This window comes from Rhinolophus hipposideros, assembly GCF_964194185.1.
Source record: "Rhinolophus hipposideros genome assembly, chromosome: 5".
Classification (NCBI taxonomy): Eukaryota; Metazoa; Chordata; class Mammalia; order Chiroptera; family Rhinolophidae; genus Rhinolophus; species Rhinolophus hipposideros.
In genome coordinates this window covers 3,512,954-3,533,934 of record NC_138051.1, presented here as the reverse complement: position 1 = coordinate 3,533,934, position 20,981 = coordinate 3,512,954, and the positions used below count along the sequence as shown (strand labels likewise).

The 20,981-nt window shown below is 41.6% G+C and overlaps 1 protein-coding gene across 1 annotated transcript in view; it reads left to right on the top strand.

The window, feature by feature from the left end:
* The window catches only part of REC114 (REC114 meiotic recombination protein), a gene marked incomplete at both ends in the record, with an annotated part of 79,926 nt that overhangs the window by 51,448 nt on the left and 7,497 nt on the right, over positions 1–20,981 (top strand). Inside the window, one exon of the mRNA XM_081048288.1 lies at positions 15,736–15,819. Within this exon, the coding sequence (XP_080904414.1) occupies positions 15,736–15,819 (84 nt within the window). The remainder of the gene's footprint in view (positions 1–15,735; positions 15,820–20,981) is intronic.

The window sequence follows — 20,981 nt, the reverse complement described above, 5'->3', positions numbered from 1 at the left end:
ATATCAGATTCCATTTAAGGAAGTGTTTAATATTAAAGTTTGTCAGGGCAAAAAAAATTGAAAAATTTGCTTCATCCTGTTATCGTGCCCAACTACTAATAAGTGACATTCTATCCTCGTTCACGTCGTATTCCTTCACGCCTCTGTGCAATTGTATTTGCTGTCCTCACTTCCTGGAATGACTGTTTTCCTTTTCTGCCTGTTTATCTTCCTCACTCATCTGTTAGCTCTCACTATGTCTTACCTTAGAATCCCACTCACCTTCCCAGCTCCTGCCATGTAGCAGGAGCCCAACAAATGTTCAAGAATGATTTTACGTTCAGTGAGGTTGTGGTATTCTTCATGTATGAAAGGTTTTAAATTTCTTTATACTTTGGTTTGACATTTGGTCAGTATAAGTTTACCCGTTAAATATGCATGTGTTCCAGTCAGATCTTACCATATGTACTCATCCGGTTTGTCTCAAATCTGCTAAATCCACCCAGATTCTTAGGAAGAGTGTTTTGCCCTGTTGCTGTGTACGTCAGTTTCCCACCATCTGGTTGGCGCAGGCTACTTGGGATCCTTTTATTGTTATTCTTTTAACCGATGCCCTGGGCCTAGGAGGACCTTTTCTTTTCTTATCCAGCACCCAGCTCCAGTTCTCCTCTTAACTTGGTTATAAATTATAGAAAATTCCTAGTCTACCGTGATTATTGTAGCTCCCAGAACATTGCCCTCCTAATGTGAAAAGACTTTCTTTTTATTTTCATCTCCACCGATGGAGCACTTGAGGAGGGCATGCCTGAAGAGGTGGTCTGTGCAGAGCGGCTTTTCTGAACTGACAGAATTAACATCCCCACTGCTTTTCTTGTTCTTACAAGCGAATGTTTTCACATTGATTTAGTTATTTGATGCAGAAAACATATAGTAGGCTCCATATATTAAAGGTAAGGAAAGCTGTGTTATTTCTTAGAAGCTGAAAGCTTTTACTTCTTATATTTGGTCTTTTGTCACACAGTTTCTGTTAATGGAAGACAGTGTGAACTGAGAAATAGGATTCTGAATTGTGACCCTTCTCTTTTTTTAAAGCTTTGCCATGTTGTCTTGATTCTACTGTTGCTGTCAGTTGGTATTGTCTAACTGAGCTGAAATAGAAGAGGTGGCATTATACCTGGCTCAGCCGGTTCCCTGATGTTCTAATTACTACCACTGGTGAAATCTACAAATTAAAAGTTTAAAAAGATGCCTGTGGTGCTGAAGTGCCACATGGCTGAAGTGCCACTAGAAATCAATGCCAGCAAACGTGCTATATTTAATAATTCAAGAATTGGATCAGAAATTGGTGTTAACTATGAACAATGCGGATAGACTTAGTTTGATAAGGATTATAGTTTAATTCAACCATATATGTATATTTTTATCAAAATTAAATTCAGTCATTTGTAGAAGCATTGTTGTTACAGTTGTGAATATTTTGATGGATAAATATAAATGAATGAATGGGTTTTATAAATCCTGCCTTAGAAGCCTGAAGAGCCAACGAGCACGGCAGCCGTAGAGGTCCCGGGAACATAAGCGATACAGGGCTGAGGGGAAGGTACTCACATAAGTCTGTGGCTAATCCATAGCTCTCTGACCTCAGAATGGATTTTCTAAATCGCCAAGGAAAAGATGAAGAGATACTGACTACATAAAAGTAGAAAACTTTGGTATGTCCCACAAAATACATAACCAAACTAGAAAAGTTTTTAAATGTAGTGAGGAAGGCCTTTCTAAATCAGATATAAAAACTCAGAATCTATAAAAGAAAAGATTGATAATGTTTGCTGCATAAAAAAATCAATGCTTTCTGCGTGGAGACAATACTATAAACAGAGTTTTTCTTAAAAGGAGAAAAACATGACAACAGAAAAAATTTCAACTTAAAATGAAGTGTTTATTTCTTGGATATATAAAGAATGTCTACAATTTCAATTAATAAAATAAATTATAACTCAGTTATAAATGGGCAAAGGATATAAAGAGGCAATCCACAGAAATGGAAACCGTGTGTATATAACTTAGACAAATACAGAGGGTGCCAAAAAAATGTATACACATTTTAAGAAAGGAAAACTGCATTGTAATTGGCAATTCAATATATACCAATAACAAAAGATAAATACAACTCACGTTTGACGTCTGCAATGACAAGAGGTGCTCAACATGGTTCCCATCAGCATCCAGACACTTCTGATTACAGCAAACTACTGCTTGAGCAACGTTGACCAAAGTGTCCACTTGTATACATTCTTTTGGCACCCCCAGTATATCATGTATATATATATTTGCTTTTGTATATGCATAGAGTATATCTGCAGGTTTCAGTGGTTGTCCAGGAGGGGAACTGAGTGGCTGAAGGACAAAGAGGGGAAGAGGACTTACTCTTTACTTTGAAATGTTTTTTACTATTCATTTTTTCCATTGCATATTAAATAGCTACAATATCTATATGTATATACACACACATAAGGGTATTTTATGTTAAAAGCCTAGAAACAATATTTAGAGCACAAAAGGACGTTTTATTATAGCAAAGAGCTCACACAAATTAACGAAGACTAGAGTGTTACAGCTAGGTAAGCAAACATCCACGAGCAAGCAGTTGACAAAACAAGAAAACAGAATGAATAAACAAACATACAGAAATAGGTCCAGTCTCAGTAGCTCAGAATGAAGCTCAGCGGAGCTTTCGGAGGAACTTGTTCCCAAGTGCCATCTCTGTGTGTCCCTGCAGCTTCCTGCCCCTGTGGTGGCGCTTACTTTCTGTCTCTGCCTCTACACTGCAAGCTCTCTGAGGTCAGAGAGTGTGTCTCTCGCCATTTTTCCCAGAGTCCGTCACAGTGTCTGGCACACAGAGAGAGGCCTACTTGCTGAATGAAGGAATGAAGGAATGAATGAATGAACAGAGTAAATAGATAGTGGTCAAAGATGCAGGTATTAAAATACACAATGTTTTAGTTTCTTTAATAAGGGAAAATTAAGTTTCAATATACAATGTGTTGGTGAGACTATGATGAAACTAGTATGCTCATACTGCTGGTGACACAGCACGTTGTTTCCCTAAACTGTTTTCCTCATTTGCCAATATTGTCAAGAATCCCCCCACCCCTCACCCCCCATCACAGAGCACAGTTGGTAACATGTAACTCACTTCCATTTCTCTGAATCTGTCCTAAGATGACAATCTGAAATATAAAAAAGCTACATGTATTCAGAAATGTTCATCACAGTGTCATTCATACTGGGGACACAATGGAAGTGTCTATAGACCCACCACTGAAGTGATGCTTTCTAAAAAATTGTGGACCCAATGGCAGGCATTAAAAATTATCCTCACAAAACCGTAACAGCATGAAAAATGCTTGTGATATAATAACGTTACGGGGAAAAGGCACAGTTCAGAATATGTGTGTACTTTAATAACACAAAATGGTAAGAAAAATTAAAAGGAAATACTTTAAAATGAGAAAACATTGGGGTGGCCAGTTTGCTCAGTGGTTAGAGCGCAGTGCTTCTAACACCCAGGTCGCCGGTTCGATTCCCTCATGGGCCAGTGAGCTGCGCCCTCCACAACTAGATTGAAAACGACAACTTGACTTGGAGCTGATGGGTCCTGGAAAAACACACTGTTCCCTCATATTCCCCCCAAAAAAATTTTTTTTAAAAAAGAGAAAACGTTTGTTGTAAGAATATTTTTAAGTACAGTGGCTAAAACTCTTTTTTTCTAGCAAGTGCTTGCATGGGTACTACCAATATTTGCCTTTGATGCTCTGATAGATTTTTTCTTTAGATATATTAATCTATTCAAACAACTTACTGTGTTATCTTTTATCATTTTTAGTATAAGTTTGAGAGTCAGAGATTTCTTTTTCAGTAGCTCTAGAGTATGATTATATTATTTTTAAATTTAAAAATGTTTACATATCTCAGCAAATATAAAAAGATCTGTATTCCTACAGGGTTGCTGTAGTTATTGTCTTGGTGATGTTGCTTATGAATTCTGAAGATGACTTTTATGGGCTTTATAGGCTAAATTATGTCCATCTCTAAATTCCTATGTTGAATCCCTAACTCCCAATGTGATGGTATTTGGAGGTGGGGCCTTTGGGAGGTGATTGGGGTTAGATGAGGTCCTGAAGGTGGGGCCCTCATGATGGGATTGCTGCCCTTATAAGAAAAGGAAGAAGAGAGACTCTGGCTCTGTCTGGCTCTCCCTCTCCCCCGCCTCCCACCCCACCCTTGAGAAAAGTCTGTGTGAACAAACAAAAAGAAGGTGGCTGTGTACAAGCCAGGAAGCGGGTCCTCGCCAGACACTGAGCCTGTCGATATCTTGATCTTGGACTTCCAGCCTCCAGAACTGGGAGAGAGAAATGTGTGTTGTGTAAGCCACTCAGTGTATGATGTTTGTCACAGCAGCCTACACTAGGACCTGGACTAACCTTTTGTGAATATGGGATGCTGGAGAAGGCACATAACAGCTCCCTTTTTATTTGTCCACAAACCACTTTCTTCACAAGGAACTGAACATAAAGACTAGTTTCTATAGCTTTTATACTGCAAGTAAAATTAAAGAAAGGTTCTGATTATTAGTGTTCTAAGTATCCAGGGGCTTTAGAGAGGCACCCACCTGTAACCTGGAAAGAAAAGAAATAAATGTCCCTTTGACAGTTAAACTGTAAAATCAGAGCATAGATATGTAAAGGTTTCCCAGGGTTACTGCCAGGCTGAATCCTGAGGAACAGAAAGTGAAGGGGGAGCAGCAAAGCCTTGGAGAGCACAGTGACACATGGATGTGAGGTGGATTCTGGGCCAAGGCTTCCGCAAAGAGACGTGCTGTGAAAGGCGCTTATCGGCTCCAAAACTGCAGTCATTTTCTAAGACCACATCCACCAATTCCATTGCACCCAGCATCCAGATGGGGGAGGGCACGGAGTGGGGTGCTGAGAGAACTTCATCAGAATGGAAGCTTCAGCTGTGGCCGTGGACCTTTGTCCTAAAAGGTCCTAACGGGCCCTTAGGATTTCTTGGCAGGTCATGATCTTCCAAAGTCTGCTGGTTATGAACTCGATATGTAGATGTTTATATACTTCACCCTTCCCACTTAGTCTTCTGTAGACCATAGAAAAGATTTAGTTTCTGTCCTGAGAGAAATAGGACACTATTGACGGATTCTGAGCAGGGGAGTGATCAGACCAGTTGTGATTTTAGATAAAAACAATATCTCAGTGTAAAGAAGAGGAGGTGTGTGTAAGGATAGGAAGCCTACTTTACGAAGCTATTTTAGTAAATCGGGAAAGAAGATGGTAGCTTCTACCAGGGTGGAAAGAAATGGATTGATTGAAGAGATACTTAAAAGCTAAAATCAAACCCGCTAGTGGTGGTTTGGGAATGGGGGCGGCGAGGGCAGAGATATGAAGGAAACTTCTAGGTTTCTGGCTTGTGCAGCTCCACTGAGGGGGCGTCGTTCATTGTGGTTAGGGAGCTCTAGTGAAGAGCCAGGCCTGGCGGCAGGTGTGTGTGTGTGACCCTGGCTCTGGTTTTGCAGTTTGAACTGGACGTGTCTTTGAGACACTCAAGCAGAAATGGCAGTTCCACATGTCCTCATTTACTGTATAACAGTTAACCTCCTGGATCTCTGAAGGTCAGAGAGAGGTCTGCGCTAGAGACATGATTCGGGAATCATAGGTATTTAAATAGTAATCGAGGCTGTGTGTGTGGTGAAGAGAGCCAGGGAGAGGTTGAAAAAAATGAACAAAGGAAAGGTTGAAGAGAATAAGGGAAGGAGCTGTTAGGGGTAGGAAGAAAGCGTGGCTCACAGAAGCCAGGGAAGGCATGTTTCAAACAGGAAAAGGTGGATAGCTATGGTGAATACTGCTAAGACATTGAGTGAAAGTAGGATAAAAAATTTGTTAATTTGTATGTTGTTAAATGAGAAGATGTGGAATTTTTTAAATTTATTGGGGTGACATGGGTTAGTACAATTATATAGGTTTCAAGTGTACATTTCTATAATACATCTATTTATTGTATTGTGTGCTCACCACCCAGAGTCATTTCTCCCTCTATCACCATATATTTGACCCCTTTACCCTCATCTACCACTCCCCTGCCCCCCTTACCTTAAAATGGTATGGCAACTGGACAGGGAAATTTGGATAGGTAATTGAGTTGTTTAAGTGAATTATGCTTGTCTTAAGCTATGTATTAATTAAATCTGGGGGGTTACAAATAACAGAAACTCAATTTCCTTTAAACAAATAAATAACTTACTGTCTCATGGAAATGAAATGTCCAAGGATAGGAGTGACCTCTGGCACATTGAATCCAGGGGCTCAAACAATATCATTATCTAATTCTCTGTCTCTCAACTCTGCTTTCCTCGAAGGAAGGATCTCTTCCGGTGACCCCTGGCAACTTCAGGCTTTTCTTTTCCTTACAATCCTGATGAAAAGAGTACTCCTTCCTAGTTCTAGCAAAAATTTCATGATTGACTTGGATTTTACTAATTTGTATCCCATGCTTATCCATAAACTAATCAGTTTGGTTTGAAGCAATTAGATACGCTGACTGGCCAGGCCGGGGTCACCTGCTCACCCCTGGAGTTGAGCCCAGTAAGGAAGTAGTCTTGTCTGAATCACATGGGCTGTGAGTAAGAGACGGGTGGCTTCCCCAAAGAAATCAAGCTGTGTTCCCAGAAGAAGGAAGAGTGCGTGTGTGCTGGGCAGGTGAAAACCACAGACATCTATGTTTCCACAGACAACTATGACACAGACACAGACAACCACAGACAACTATGAAAGATGTTTGGGGCCCAATATGTATGAATACATGTTTCTGCAACATACGTTGTAGATAATCTTTTAGGCCTAAAGGAAGAATGGATCGATGTGTTACTATTACTTACAGAATGAACCCTTGGGGCTCATTTTTATGGCTAGAGAAATGTTGTAATTATTCTTGCTGCATGTGCTACTCCTGGTTTGGGGAGCTGCGTAGTAATTAATCTTAAAGACACATTGAGGCCAACAAGCACATGAGAAGATGCCCACCATCACTAATTAGAGAAATGCAAATCAGAACCACAGCGGGATAACACATCAGGTAAAAGAGCGACTACTATAAAAAACACCAACAAAACAAAACGTTGAGGATGTGGAGAAACTGGAACGTTGGTGGCATTGTAAATGGTGCACTGCTGTGAGAGCCAGTCTGATGCTTCCTCAAGAAATTAAAAAGAGCACTACCATATGATCCAGCAATCCCACCTCTGGGCTTGTATCCAAAAGTACTGAAAGCAGGTTGCCAGAGGTATTCGGTACCCCCACGATCACACCACCATGATTCACAGTAGGCAAAAGGTGGAAGCCACCCGAGTGTCCATCGACCGATGAATGAATAAACAAAATGTGGTCTATACGTACAGTGGAGTATTGTTCTAAACAGGAAGTAAATGCTGGCACACGCTACGACATGAAGGCACCTTGAGGACGTTGTGCTCAGTGAAATAACCAAGTCGCCAAAGACAAGTACTGTATGAGGTCCCCAGAGCAGTCAAACTTATAGAGACAGGAAGTAGGATGGTGGCTGCCAGGGGCTGGGGGTGGGGGAAATGAGTTGTTGTTTAGTGGGTACAAAGTTTGTTCTGCAAGATGAAAACGTCCAGAAGATCTGTTGCACAACATTGTGAACACACTTAATATCACTGAACGGTGCACTTAAAAGACGTTCAGATGGTAGGTTTGATGTTGTGTACTTTTTTACCGCAATTAAAATATTTTTTAAAAGACGCATTGACTAATTCCACAAGTTATGTACACAGATGTTCCTTAAAGACTAATGTATTGCATTTCCTAACAGCCAAAGGCAAGGGGATTTTAGGGGTTGAATCTCTCAGAAGCTGAACCTACCACCACCCCCGGCCCGTACCCTGGCCATGCCTCTGAACTCTGTGATGGTTTTGCTTTGCAGTGGCATTGATTGTATGGTCCACGAAGCTTTTCCTGGTCTTCTCTTAAACAGTCCACTTGTGTTATGTGTCATTAGTAACACATTAGTAACTTTTAAAAGAGTACTTTTAATCCAGTTTCTAGGACATTTGTAATTCATCATTATACTTGTTTATAAGAAATCAACACACTTGTATGCCATTGGACATTTTCTTCATTTATGCATAAACATTTATAAGTGCCTATGGAGTGTCATTTTTAATTTTTTATTGAAGTATAATTGACATATAACATTATATTAGTTACAGGTATACAGCATAGTGCTTCAATATTTACATACATTGTAAAATGATCACCAAAATAAGTCTAGTTAACATCTCTCACCTTACATAGTGACATTTTTTTTCTTGTGATGAGAACTTTTAAGATATGCTGTCTTAGCAACTTTCAAATATGCAGGACAGTACTAGCTGTGGTTATTACCATTCTGTACCTTATATCCCCAGGACTCATTTCATAACGGAATGTTGTACCTTGGGACCTCCCTCAGGCATTTGAATGTCATACGTGGGCTAAGAGACGAAAAGGTATGCAGTCTGTTCTTTGTTCTCACGGGTGTCACGGACCAGGCGGCACACGGGACAGAGTGCTACATGTGACAACAGTGTGAACGAGATACGAGAACAAAGAGAATGGGTCTCTTTCAGGATGGGCCACATATAAAGAAAGTCTTCTTAGGTAATGACTTGCGCTAAATGTTTTTTTTTAACATAAAAAATCGTTAAGAAGAAACGGATGAATCCACCATCACAGTGGGAGAGTTTAACACACCTCTAAATAGCCAACAGTAAAGACAGAAATCGGTGCGGATGTAGAAAACGAACAAAAGAATGAGCAGCCTGACGTGACTGATGTATGTAGATCCCGGGCCGTTCTTTTCTCGTGCACGTAACTGAGTGTTGGTTGGCCTAAGTAGTGCTTAGAGGAAATTTTTAAAGGCATGATAATGGTTTTGTGTTTATGTTTTAAGAAAAGTCTTTAGCGTTTAGAGATGCATTCTGAAATATTTACAGATGTCTGGATTTGCTTCAGAATAACGCGGGCAGTGGGAGTTATGGGTGCACGTGAAATGAAATCATACTATTTTACTGTTTTCTCTACTTTTGTGTGTGTTCGAAAATCTATATTACAGAGATAAAAGTCGATCAATTATTTCAAAATAAAAGTCTTTTTAAAAATCAGTTCAAGGGTCATTTCCTCTGGGCCTTATACTCGAATGCCTCTTTTCAGTGCTTCTGTAGAAACGTGTAACTTGCCACATTGATAGTTACTGTTAAGTGGTTGTCGGATTTCCTCTAGGCTATCAGTCAGGTCCCCACGGGATTTGGATCCTCTGGAGTCAGTTATAGGACCTGGCACGGAGCCTGGTACATAACAGATCCTTAATAAATATTCTTGGAACAAATTGTGACTTTTCCTAACAGCGTGGTTTCTAGATGTTAAACATTCTAAAACGTAGTGCTCCTATGGGTTAACATTCTTCATTCATTTTATTTATCTTACTCCTGCCGAACAGGCGGTGTTTCACTACAAAACCAAACTGCTTATATATCCCCTGTAAGTGAGGACAATCCAAGCTCCAAACTAACGTCAGTTATTGAACGGGCGTGTTCGCTTGAGCCGTCTCCGTCCGAGGCGGGCTGTTGTTTGTTTATCTTCATCCTAAGTGTGGAGACGTCCTCTGAGGAGGACGATTATTTCTCCTCCAAGCACAATATTGTGTATTTCTGAATATAGCAGAAATACTCATATTGAAATCCAAGATCAAAATCTAATCCTCAAACCCAGCTATAAATTATTTCTTGTTATCTACCTTATTGCTCCCTTTTATTAGCTTAATAAATAACAGTTGGTTATGATTATTGAAAATTTAATTAAAAAAACCCCCAGTTCTTTTGCTTGCTTTCTTCTCTCTGCATATTATCTTCATATTCTGTAGCAGCTCCTTTATCATGGATATGTGTTTCCTGTTTTCAGTGTAATTTGAACCTGCAAACCCTGAGCTCCAGGGAAAGTGAGTCAGAAGCAGAACGCTGCAGCGTAAGCCAGGACCTAGTTTTTACATAAATCGCCTGGCACCTAAACACCTCACATTCATCAAGAAGCCTTTTGGGTACTCTGGGCTTGGGACGAGGTGGATTGTCCGTGGTTAGTCATCAAGTTATTTTTGTAAACATATTTTTCTATGCTGTTTTCCTCTGAATCAGGGTATCGGTAGCAGGTATGAACATTTTAAATTGTTTCCATAAAAGTAAAATGCTGTTTTCTTCAAAGCACTTATGATCATATCTGGGTATGTTTCTAAACCGAATTACCTGGTAAATGCCAGTGATCCCCATGCTACCTACCTCCTGGCTGCCTGCTCAGACTGATAGGTAAAGTCAGAACTGAGAGATGTCGGAAAAACACTCAGTGGTAGAATCAACAGCAGGGAAGTGGTTTGGTCAGGGGGAAGGCACAGGTGGTGTTTTCCACCATCTTCGGATGTCAGATTGTCTGCATCTAATCTCTGCATGCATTATTTAGTTCTTTTTCTCCCTTCTTTTAACCTTAATTACTTATGAAAACAGAAGCCGAGGAGGACACGGATAACTAAAACGTAGAATGGAGCCTCATAATTTATAACACTTGCCACCCCAAAGCTCGCCTCGCTTTATATAAAAGTATGGTGTGGGCCCCTCGTTGGAACCACGTGGCGTTCTGGCCACGGCGCCTGTGCCAGGGAGACTGTGCCAGAGCTGGACAGCGTGAAAGGATGGGTCAAAGTGTGATCAGAGGAAACGGGGTGTCGGGTATTGGCACTGTTTCTTTGTACTCAACAGGCAGGCAGAATACAAAGAGGCAGACACAGCCCTTGCTCCGGGCAGTGCGCGGTTCCGTGGCAGCTGGAAAGCGCTGGGCGGGGCAGCCTGACCCCCGCACACAGACTTGCAGTGCACACCCCCCGGACGGCTAACCTCAGCGCAGACGTGTTAGACCTGAGTGTTACTGCATCCCCTGACACTGCTGACAGTTCTCTACTTGCGATTCTCGCCCCTCTGAGCTTCTACATTGCTCTGTCCCGGACGTGATTTCTTGGTATGGGCTCCTTTTGTCTGCTGCTAATCTAGGGATCCCTAGAGTAGTACCTCTCTCTTTTCCTTCCCACCCTGTACTGTCAGTTCCCAGCCCTTTTCCCATCCCAGCACCTCCAACGAGTATGGCAGACTATCATCAGTTAACAGTGGCTTTTCATGGCAGTGATTTTTACTGGGTGGGGAACCGGTACCCCCAGAACCAAGGGGAGAAGCTCCCGGGGTGGTTCTGCTGCATTCTCCCCCCGGGCAGATTCAGTGCCTTTTCAGCCCCCAGCAGAGTGGCCGGCCCAGTAGAAGCTCAGTGTGTTCAGTGGGGACAGCAGGGGTGCAGGTCCCCGAACTGAGTGCCCCTGGAGGGGCCATTAGCCGGGCTAAGCTGATTCCCCAGATAGGTCAGCCTTAAAGGAGACTCGAGGAGGCGTGTTTTCAAAGAGGTGGATAGGGAGGTCCTGTTAAACCCTGGGAACAGATGAATGGCAAGCGGTTAGGTACACAGACTTCTTTACTAAATCCCGAAGCATGTGAATGCAAAAGCTCTTTCTGAATGTTGAACATGAGTAGTGTAAGTGAAATGGAAGACGTCCTCCGCCATTGGACAGGTACTATATTGGTGACCCTCATTGCCCCCAAGAAATGGTACTGGCACGAGATAATTTGAATAAAGAGTTTCCTTCTTTAATTCATTCACTCAGTAAAACTTATTGAAGCATCTTCTTGTGTCAAACACTACAATAGGTGCTATGTGAATAGTCGTGAGCAAAGCAGACATAGCCCCTGCCTGCATGGCGCTTACAGTCTAGTGAGAGATAGATGTTGAGCAAATAATCACTACACGTACACAGAAATGCTATGAAAGGAAAAGGTAGAGTGCTATGGGAAGGTGTAACGGTGACCCAGTTGAGATTAGGGGTCAGTGAACAATGATTAGGGGCTAAGTAAGCAAAAAATCGGGGAAGAGGCAGAGAAAAGAGATGTATGAAGTGTGAGGCAAAATGGTGTGGACGAACTGACGGAGAGCCGGAAAGTGGCTCAGCTGAGGGGTGCTCTGTCAGCGAGGCGGGCCCAGCGGCCCCCACTCAGCACGGCTCTGGCTCCGGCTGCGTGCTGCTGACGCTGACCCAGGGAGGAAGAAATGGAACTGGTTATGATGCAGCCTGAAGGTACAAGATCCTGAGCTGTCAGCCAGCTTTGCCCTGTGCGGATGGTTGACAGAAAGCTGAGTTTTAAAAGATGAGTGAAAGAGGAAGGCCAGTGCAGGAACGATCTGGACATTGAAATCAAGGTGTGAGGAGCATGACGTGTGCGGGATTGCAGGGACGTTGTGGTTCTAGTACGGGGTTTGTACGAGAGCTGGAGGAAACAATCGCCCCTAAAAGGCAGAAGCCCAGTGTGAGAGGCGACGTGCACTGAGGAATCGGGGCTTTACCTGCACGTGTTTCTTGTGGCGGGTGTGGAGGAGGGCAGGATGGTAGGGCCGCGACGGCACCATACTTTGGCTTTACAAAGACTACTCTGGCAGAAGCATAGATAGATTGAAATTGGGCCTGGAGGAAGGAAGATACTGCATAATTCTGGGGAGAACTGGGGGCAGCCTGAGGTGGCAGTGGCAGTGTAAATGGGGGAAAGGGTCACATGAAAGAGCTGTTTGGGGGTAGAATCTCTAAGACTTGGGGAGTGACTGGTGCTGCAGGAGGAGTGAAGAAAGCAGGATTCGAGCATGATACCAGGGGGATCACGTGGGTCAGTGACGGGCGTGTGATGCCATTCACAGAGGCCGCAACACGTCGGGGGTAAATGGGCGAGGTTCCATGGAGAGAGAGCGACTCGCCACGTGGAGAAGTCCGGTAGGGTCCAAACTGGACTAGAGATAGGAAAGGAGAAGCCTGGGCCAGGGCCAAGAGCTGAGCGCGTCTGTTCTTTTTAAATAAAGCTTTGTTTGTTTTAGAATAGTTTTAGGTTTACAGAAAAGTTGTAAGATGCCTGTTCCCACAGACAGCGTTTCTTTAGGTCCTGCCCCGCCCCCTCCTGGAGTGGACGCCATACCGGAATGGGGAGCCTCATGTACCCATAGGCCCGGAGACGTGCATAAGAGGCTTCTGTGGTTCAAAAAATCGCAGCAGTATAAAGGCCTCCAGGACAAATTCGTCCTCCCTCCCCCAGCCCCGATGGCTCACTCCCACTCCTACAGATAATTATTTTTAGTCTCTTGTGTACTGATGCTTCCGTGTTTTAAGTGGAAATACAAACCAATAATAAGAATGCAGTGGTGCACAGCTTAGCTTCCAGGATACCTTCTGAGAAATGCATCGCGAGGCCATTTCATCCTTGCACGGATATCAACTAGACAACTTACACAGCTAGATTGTACGGTCTACTGCTGGAATTGTGTGTGCTAGACTGTTACACCACTGGCAGCACAGTAGGTTGTTTCCACCAGCATCACCACAGACACCGGCGTAAAGTGTTGCTCTGGGACGTTACCACAGCTACGCCACCGGGCCAGTTTTTCAGCTCCGTTATGACTTAGGGACCATTGTTGTATATGTGGCCCCTTGGTGACCAAAATGTTATTATGCAGCACGTGACTGTACACACTGTGTGTCCCCTCCCTTTCTTACACAAAAAGTCGTATGCTGTGGACGTTGTTCTGTAGCTTGCTTTTTGTGCTGAACCATATACCTTCGAGATCAATTCATACAGAACTGCACAGTCCGAGAAGGCAGCCAGGGACCACCTGTGGCTACTGAGCCCTTGAAATACGGCTGGTCAACCAAAAGACAGAATTTCGAATTTTATTTAATTTAAGTTTTGGTTTTAAGATGGAAGCAGTATAAAATATTTCACCATTAAACTCAACTCTATTGTTTTGGTAGAACTGCATTTCACTTTTACCATGTAAAATACAGCCTCCAAATTGAGCTATGGTGTGAGTTTAAAGACTTAATTTACATATTGTTGTACTATCTTAATAATGTTTTACATTGTTTACATGTTGAAATAATTTTTGATATCTTAAATATTAAAATTTTACCAGTTTCTTTTTGTTTTTAAAATATGACTAAATTACATATATGGCTCAAATTATATTTCTACTGGACAGTGCTGCTAATAGACCATCCATTATGTTTCACAGTTTTATAGTGTTCCAGTCTATAGAGTACCACACTTTAACCAGTCCACATTGGTGCATACTTGTTTCTAATCTTTTACCATTAAAAATGCAGAAATGCTTAACCTTGTCCACACGTCACTTCATGCATGTACAGGCTGATCTACAAAATGAATTCCCAGTATCGGGGTTGCTGGATTAAAGAGTGGATGCATATGTAATTTCGCGTATGTAATGTGTAATGTAATGAGTATGTAATGTTGGCATTGCCAAATTGCCCTCCATAACAGGTGGACCAGTTTGCATTCCCACCATCAATGTGTGTGAGTGCAGTTTCCCCATATACTGCCATTTATAGCTACAACATTTACGTGTTTTTGGATATAATAATGAACAAATTGTCTTGCTAATTCCAAGAGAGTTTTAAGAAGAAATCACAAATGGTTTCCTAACTTCTTTTTCTGTTTTTAAAAAAAAAAAACTATTAATGATAAAACTCTTAGAATCAACATTTTGGAATTGATTCTTTTTTCTGATAAAAATGTCAAGGAATTAACCTACACAGTTTTCGTGGGCTGTACATTTCGATAGAAGTTTCGTCATCTTCAGATTTAGGAACAGAGTTTTGTGAGGGTTTCCATGGGTAAGGGACAGCATTTGCTTGTTTTCCAAGACTTAGAGATTTCTCAGGTTCCCACAGCAGCCTTCCCTGGCTGGGTGGACTAACATTTCAAGGTAGAAAAGCAGTGTGCACACGGGTTTTCCGCACTGTCAGCTTTCCAGTTCCCTGGGTTCATTTCCCTAAATGCCGAACACCGTCTAACTTAACGGGCTGCTTAGCTGAGGAAATGCACTGACAACATCATTGGAGCGATCAGCTGCCATAATCATTAGACAGTCAATGCTATTTATTAAGCTGCAGAAAAAGATCATCGTTCCACCTTTAGGATCCACCTGTTGTCCCTGTTTTAAGACTGGTGTGCCCGCTACTGCCTTCATCTCTTTGCCTTGTTTTTTTCAGATTGAAATGAAGAACTAAACATTAGACATCTGAAAACAAATGGCTTCATTTTCCCCATTCATAGGAATCCGAAAAAAAAGATTCTTGTGAAGAGAAACCTCACTCTGTAGTTAGGGATGTGTGAGATAAGTTAATCATTAATATAATGGAAACCCTTGGCTTTCAAGAATGTAAGTTCGTATTTTTGGCAAATTCTAGAGGCATAGAAGAGTATGATGGCAAATATGACTGGACATTTACTGTCTCTAATAGTTAGTCGTTTTTCAATCTGAAAAGATTAAGAAAAGGAATAAAAGGTACGAGTTGGTGTGGATTGTGCAGGAAGAGCACGAGGAAATAGGGACTCCCTGGGGTCGGCCTCGCAGTATTGATACTGAGTCGTTTCAGTCAGAGAACAAATCATCACACAGCTTTCTGATAGGAAGCCGCTGCCCTGCAGCGATTCTTCATGTCCCGGTTTTCTTCTGTTGCTAATTTCGCTTAATTATTTTGTTGCAGGAAGGCTTTTCACTCATTGGTAGCAAGAACTGGTTGAAGATTGTGAGACGCATGGATTGTCTGCTGTTTGGAACGACGATAAAGGCAAGATGCTGTGTGGTCAATTGTTTTGGAGCACCTTCTCATCTTCTGTGTTGCGGGTGGGGTGGGTGCAGGGGCTGCTTTGTGCAGGTGAAATGGGGTCACCCCAACATGTCAAGATGAGCAGAATGAGTGTTTGGCTTCTCCAGCCTCTGTTGTGGATTGGCTCATGGCAAGGAACAGTGCCTGTCAAAGAGGCGATTAATAAACAGGAGACTGTGGTGTATACACAGTGCTCTGTATCCTGTTCCCTTGTCATGGAACGTGCTGTCACAGGCGTTATACCACGGCAGTTCTTAGTCTTTGAAAACGTGATTTTTCATGGCTACATAGCATTCTACTGTTCAGATGCACCATGATTTTGTTAACTAATCCCCAACTCTCACTATTATAAGTATGTTTTGGTTTTCATAAAGGTTTATTTGGAAGTCCTAGAATTGTGAACATTTATTTTGTAAATTTTCCCTCCAGGTAGGTTGTCCATTTCTACAGCACTAGCAATGTGTAAGAATGCTCGTTTATCCAAATCCTCTCCTACACAGTGGTAAAATTTAAATTTAAAAACTAGTTTCCAATTTGATAGGCAAAAATGAGCATCTTCCTTTAATTTGCATTTCTTTAGTAACTAATGAGAAAACATTTGTGTGTTTGTTCGCCATCTATATTTTTTCTGTGAATCACCTGCCTACTGCTTTTGCCTAATTTTCCTCTTCAGAGTATTTAGATACAGTATGCATGGAGATTACATGTTACACACATGTACAGATTACATGTTACATAGAAATATGTGTGTCATCGGTGTAGATACACAATTATGTAATATTCATGTATTGAATATATATAACATTGAAGTAATTTTATAATCTGCAATGATAATTGTATTTATTTGCAGTACTTTATACTTACTACAGTGGTACCTCGGTTTTCTAACGTAATCCATTCCGAAAGACATTCGAGTTCTGAAACGTTCGAAAACCGAGGCACGGTTTCCCCATAGGAAGAAACGCAAAATGGATTAATCCGTTCCAGACCTTTAAAACCCACCCCTAAAATTGCAAATTTAGCACGAATTTTACTATCTAATGATACCATAGATCCATAAAATGTATGGTGTTCGTAAACCGACATGTTCATCAAAGGAGACCACTGTACTTTCTTCACCGCACTGAATTATCTAGACCTTCCAGAGCACGTCGTTACATAGTTACGGCAGTATTCTGGATGCCTCACTGACCTGAATGGGCAGTAGTATCTAGGGTTAAGGATACTTCTGGGGCGGGTGGCTCAGGCAGTTGGAGAGCTGAGGTCGCCAGTTCGATTCCCACACGGGCCAGTTAGTGCAATGTTCATAATACCAACATGGGCCAGAGAGCTGCATTCTCTGCAACTAGACTGAGAACAATGGCTTGAATTGGAGGGGGAGAAAAAAAAAACACTTTTGGCTGTTGATTGAGATACTCTTTCAGTTATAGTTTATTTAATAATACTTTTATCAGGATTACATATTAAATTTCATCAAAAACTTTTAGACACCTGTCAAGATACGTGTTTTTTCCCTTTGATCTATTGACTTGATATATTAATATTGAACCAACAGATTCTTCTTTTTGCCTTACCTGGCAAAGCGTATCTTTGGTGTTTCTTGCCTTAGATAACTTTAGTGAACCAAGTATTATGTAACAAACACCATTGTTTCAATTGACAAATGGAAGAAGTACTTTGAAATAAAATTTTCATTCCTTTAACAGCAATTCAAAATAACTTAAATTCTGTGGGGTAACGAAGATTATACTTCTTTACTATCTGGCTGAAATAAGTAGATTGTATAAGTTCTGCCTATTTGTACTTTCTTTTCTTCAGTAATTCTGATCAAAATGGTCATGTCAGATTGGCTAATAGTTGACACATAATTCCCTTTCTGAAGGAATTTTAGTTCAAAGGAGTAGGTCCAAACCACTGTCCTCTTTACTTCTCACCCCAGAAACTCACTGAGGAATTTTTTCATGATTTCTTCTGGCCTAGGCTTTGGTTTCAAAGCAAAGAATCAAAGAAAATGCTGAAGTCCCTTCTCTGATGAAGTCTGTTCTCTGTACTCCCTCCCCTCATCTTCTACAACAGAGGAAATCACTACTTGAAGTGGGGAGAACTGCTCTGGTTGCGGTCCTAGTAGTGATAGGAGACTTCTTACAGATCTGAGCGATGAATGTAAAACCAGCGGCCAAAGCTGGTGGGTTTGTGAGGTCTCTGCTGACTCCTTGGCTCTCCGCCTACATGGTGCTGAGACTGTGTGCAAAGACTGTGACGTCAGCTATACAGCCTGGGGCTGAAGAATCTCCCCATGCCAAAACGAGGAGACAAAGAAACGTGTCCCAAAGTAAACAGAACAAAACTTAGAAAAAGAACTAAATAGAATGGAGGCAAGCAGTCTATAACATGCAGAGTCCAAAACCCTGGTTATAAGGACGCTCAGTGATCTCAGAGAGAACTTCAGTAAGGAGAGAGGAAACATAAAAATGGGGATAGAAAACATAGAAAAGAACCAGTCAGAAATGAAGAATGCAATAACTGAAATGAAGACTGCATTACAGGGAATCAACAGCAGATTAGATGAAGCAGAGGATCCAATTAGCAATTTGGAAGACAAGGTAGCAGAAACACCCAGTCAGAACAGCAAAAAGAGGGGGAGAGATCCAAGATGGCAGAATATGTAAATGCTGTGCTTGCCTCATCCCATGAACATATCAAAATTACAACTAAGTTACAAAACAGTCAATCTGGAGAACCATCTAAAGTGTAGCTGAACAGCAGTGTTGTAACTAAGGATATAAAGAAGCCACTTCAAGACTGGGAGGAGGACTGGAGACCAGAAACAGGCTGGTCCCACACCCACAACAGTTCACAGCAAATAATTTAAAAAGTCTTTTTTACTTTTAATTATGGCATAAAAATAAATCTCATCAGGATTTTCAATGTAAGAGTCCTTTTTGTTAACCCAGGGGCAAGTTTTCCATTGTGCTACCCCATGGTGGTGGGATGGAGCTATAACGCATGTTCAGATTTTTCCTGATGGTTTATCTTAGGTCCTCATGTACTGACCTGGCACTTCTGGCTTCAGATGATAAGCTCGATTCTATCTGAGAATTTTACAAAAGGAAACGTGGAGCAAGGCTTCAGTCAGGCTGTCAGACATCCAGTCTCCCATTATTGCTTAGAACTACATTCCAAAGAAACCCTAACTGTCCAAAGTCATTCTTAGGTAGACGCTGCTAGACTTACATAATTGGTCTGAGATTGTTACCCTGTTTATATACTTAATTGTCTGTTTCTGCATATAATTTGTCATCTAGCTATGAGGTACAACTTTGAATGTTATTGTTTCTCAAAAGGTTGTGTAATTACCGAATTGTAATAGAAATAGCTAGTATAGAGGTACTTTATATAGATGTCTTCATGCAGAGTCTGTCCTGGATGAGTTGGAAACAGCTGAGTAGTTGTAAACAATAAACCAGCCCAGTTTCACAAAGGAAGACCCACACTCTCACCAGACATTGAGTGTGTGGTTCTCTCATCAGTTCTTCCCCTTCCTCAGGGAAAGGAGCTTTCAGTGATACGTAGTCATTTGGGGATTGCTCATCCAAGAGAAGAGTGGCTGAGGAAATGAACAGGCGCTAACGAAAGAGAAATTGCAAATGACCAATAAGTAGAAGAAAAACACTCAACCTCACTTGTAATCAAAGAAATGAAATTCTAAGTTAAAAATCTATGTTAACCTTGTAGGTTAAAAACATTTCAAAGCTTTAGGAATCCCTGGAGGGCACTGGGAAATGGGCACAGGGATGTTTGCTGGGAGGGAAGTGGTACCAGCCTCGCCCCAGACAGGTTGGCTTTGGGGACCACGACACACGGGGCCTCTGAGCAGACGAGTCTGTTTTCAGGTATTTGTGTACAGAGATGTGTGGACGAGCGTGCTCACCAAAGCTCCGTGTTTGTAACAGGGAAAAAGGCTGGAAGTAACAGTAGATGTTTGTCAGTAGGGGGTCAGCTAAAGGAATACTCTGTAGCCAATAAGAGTAACGAAATATACTTCTATTTTTATATATATTGTTAAATAAAAAATGAGTAACAAGACAGTAGTGTAAAATATATAATATATAACCTATATGTGACATATAATGTATATATTTATGTATGAGTAGATATGTTCTAACATATATGTATATATCAGAATATTTCCTTTCCATATTTTTTTGCATTGTTAGAGGGGGTAATAATACTGGGTCACTTTTATACTCAGGGGAAAAATTAAATGAATTAAAAAAATGTAGAGACCCCAACAGTGACAGGAAGGGGTAGCAGTGTCTGTTCTTCCAAATGTGACACATGGCACCACAAAGCCATGGCAGGAGTTTGCTCAGCACGGGCTTTGCCTGATGGTTTTATCCAAACCTGTGAAATAGTGTGAACTGGGAACGGGAGAAGCAAGGAATGTGGGCTTAGAGGAGCTTACAGGAGTTTGCTGCGTGCGGTGAGGTATACGGTGCAGCTAGCAGTGATTTGTGGATTTAGTAAGTGGAAAGTGCGGTCGTTACGCGGTGTGCGTCTGAGTTTCTTTACAGAAGCAGTTGAATGAAGGTACACAATACATACGATCCTATTTGGAGTGGCTTTTGTGTAAACGGACTGCTCTCCAGTAGGCAGAATATTATACTAGAAAAAGAGGAAACTACTTCCATTAAAATAATGGGTTTATTGTTGGTATTGTTACAATGCAGTCCTGTTTGTAAACTTATAATCAAATAAATGTGATGTAGTTGCCAGATTTAAAACGTTTTAATTGCATCTTTCCCACCTTTGCTGATTGGTCAAGGGACGTAACTTATAGAGCAAATGAAAGGCCACGTGTGATTCGTGTGGTCGTCCGGCCTCTGAGCATCAAGGCCAGCACAGCGTGCTCACGTGACACCCAGGAGGTGGCAGCGGGCTTGTTTTCTGAATTCACTGGCTTGTTAACGTGGCGTCTACCTCTTTCGTATACTCAGGGGTAGGAAAGTTTTCTGGAGCGAGGTGTGTGCGGTCTTACCGGCACTGATGTTCCACCTAAGGAATAAAAGCTATGAAATCTTTATTCCAAAGGAAGAAAACACATCTATCTTTTGCTTCAGTCA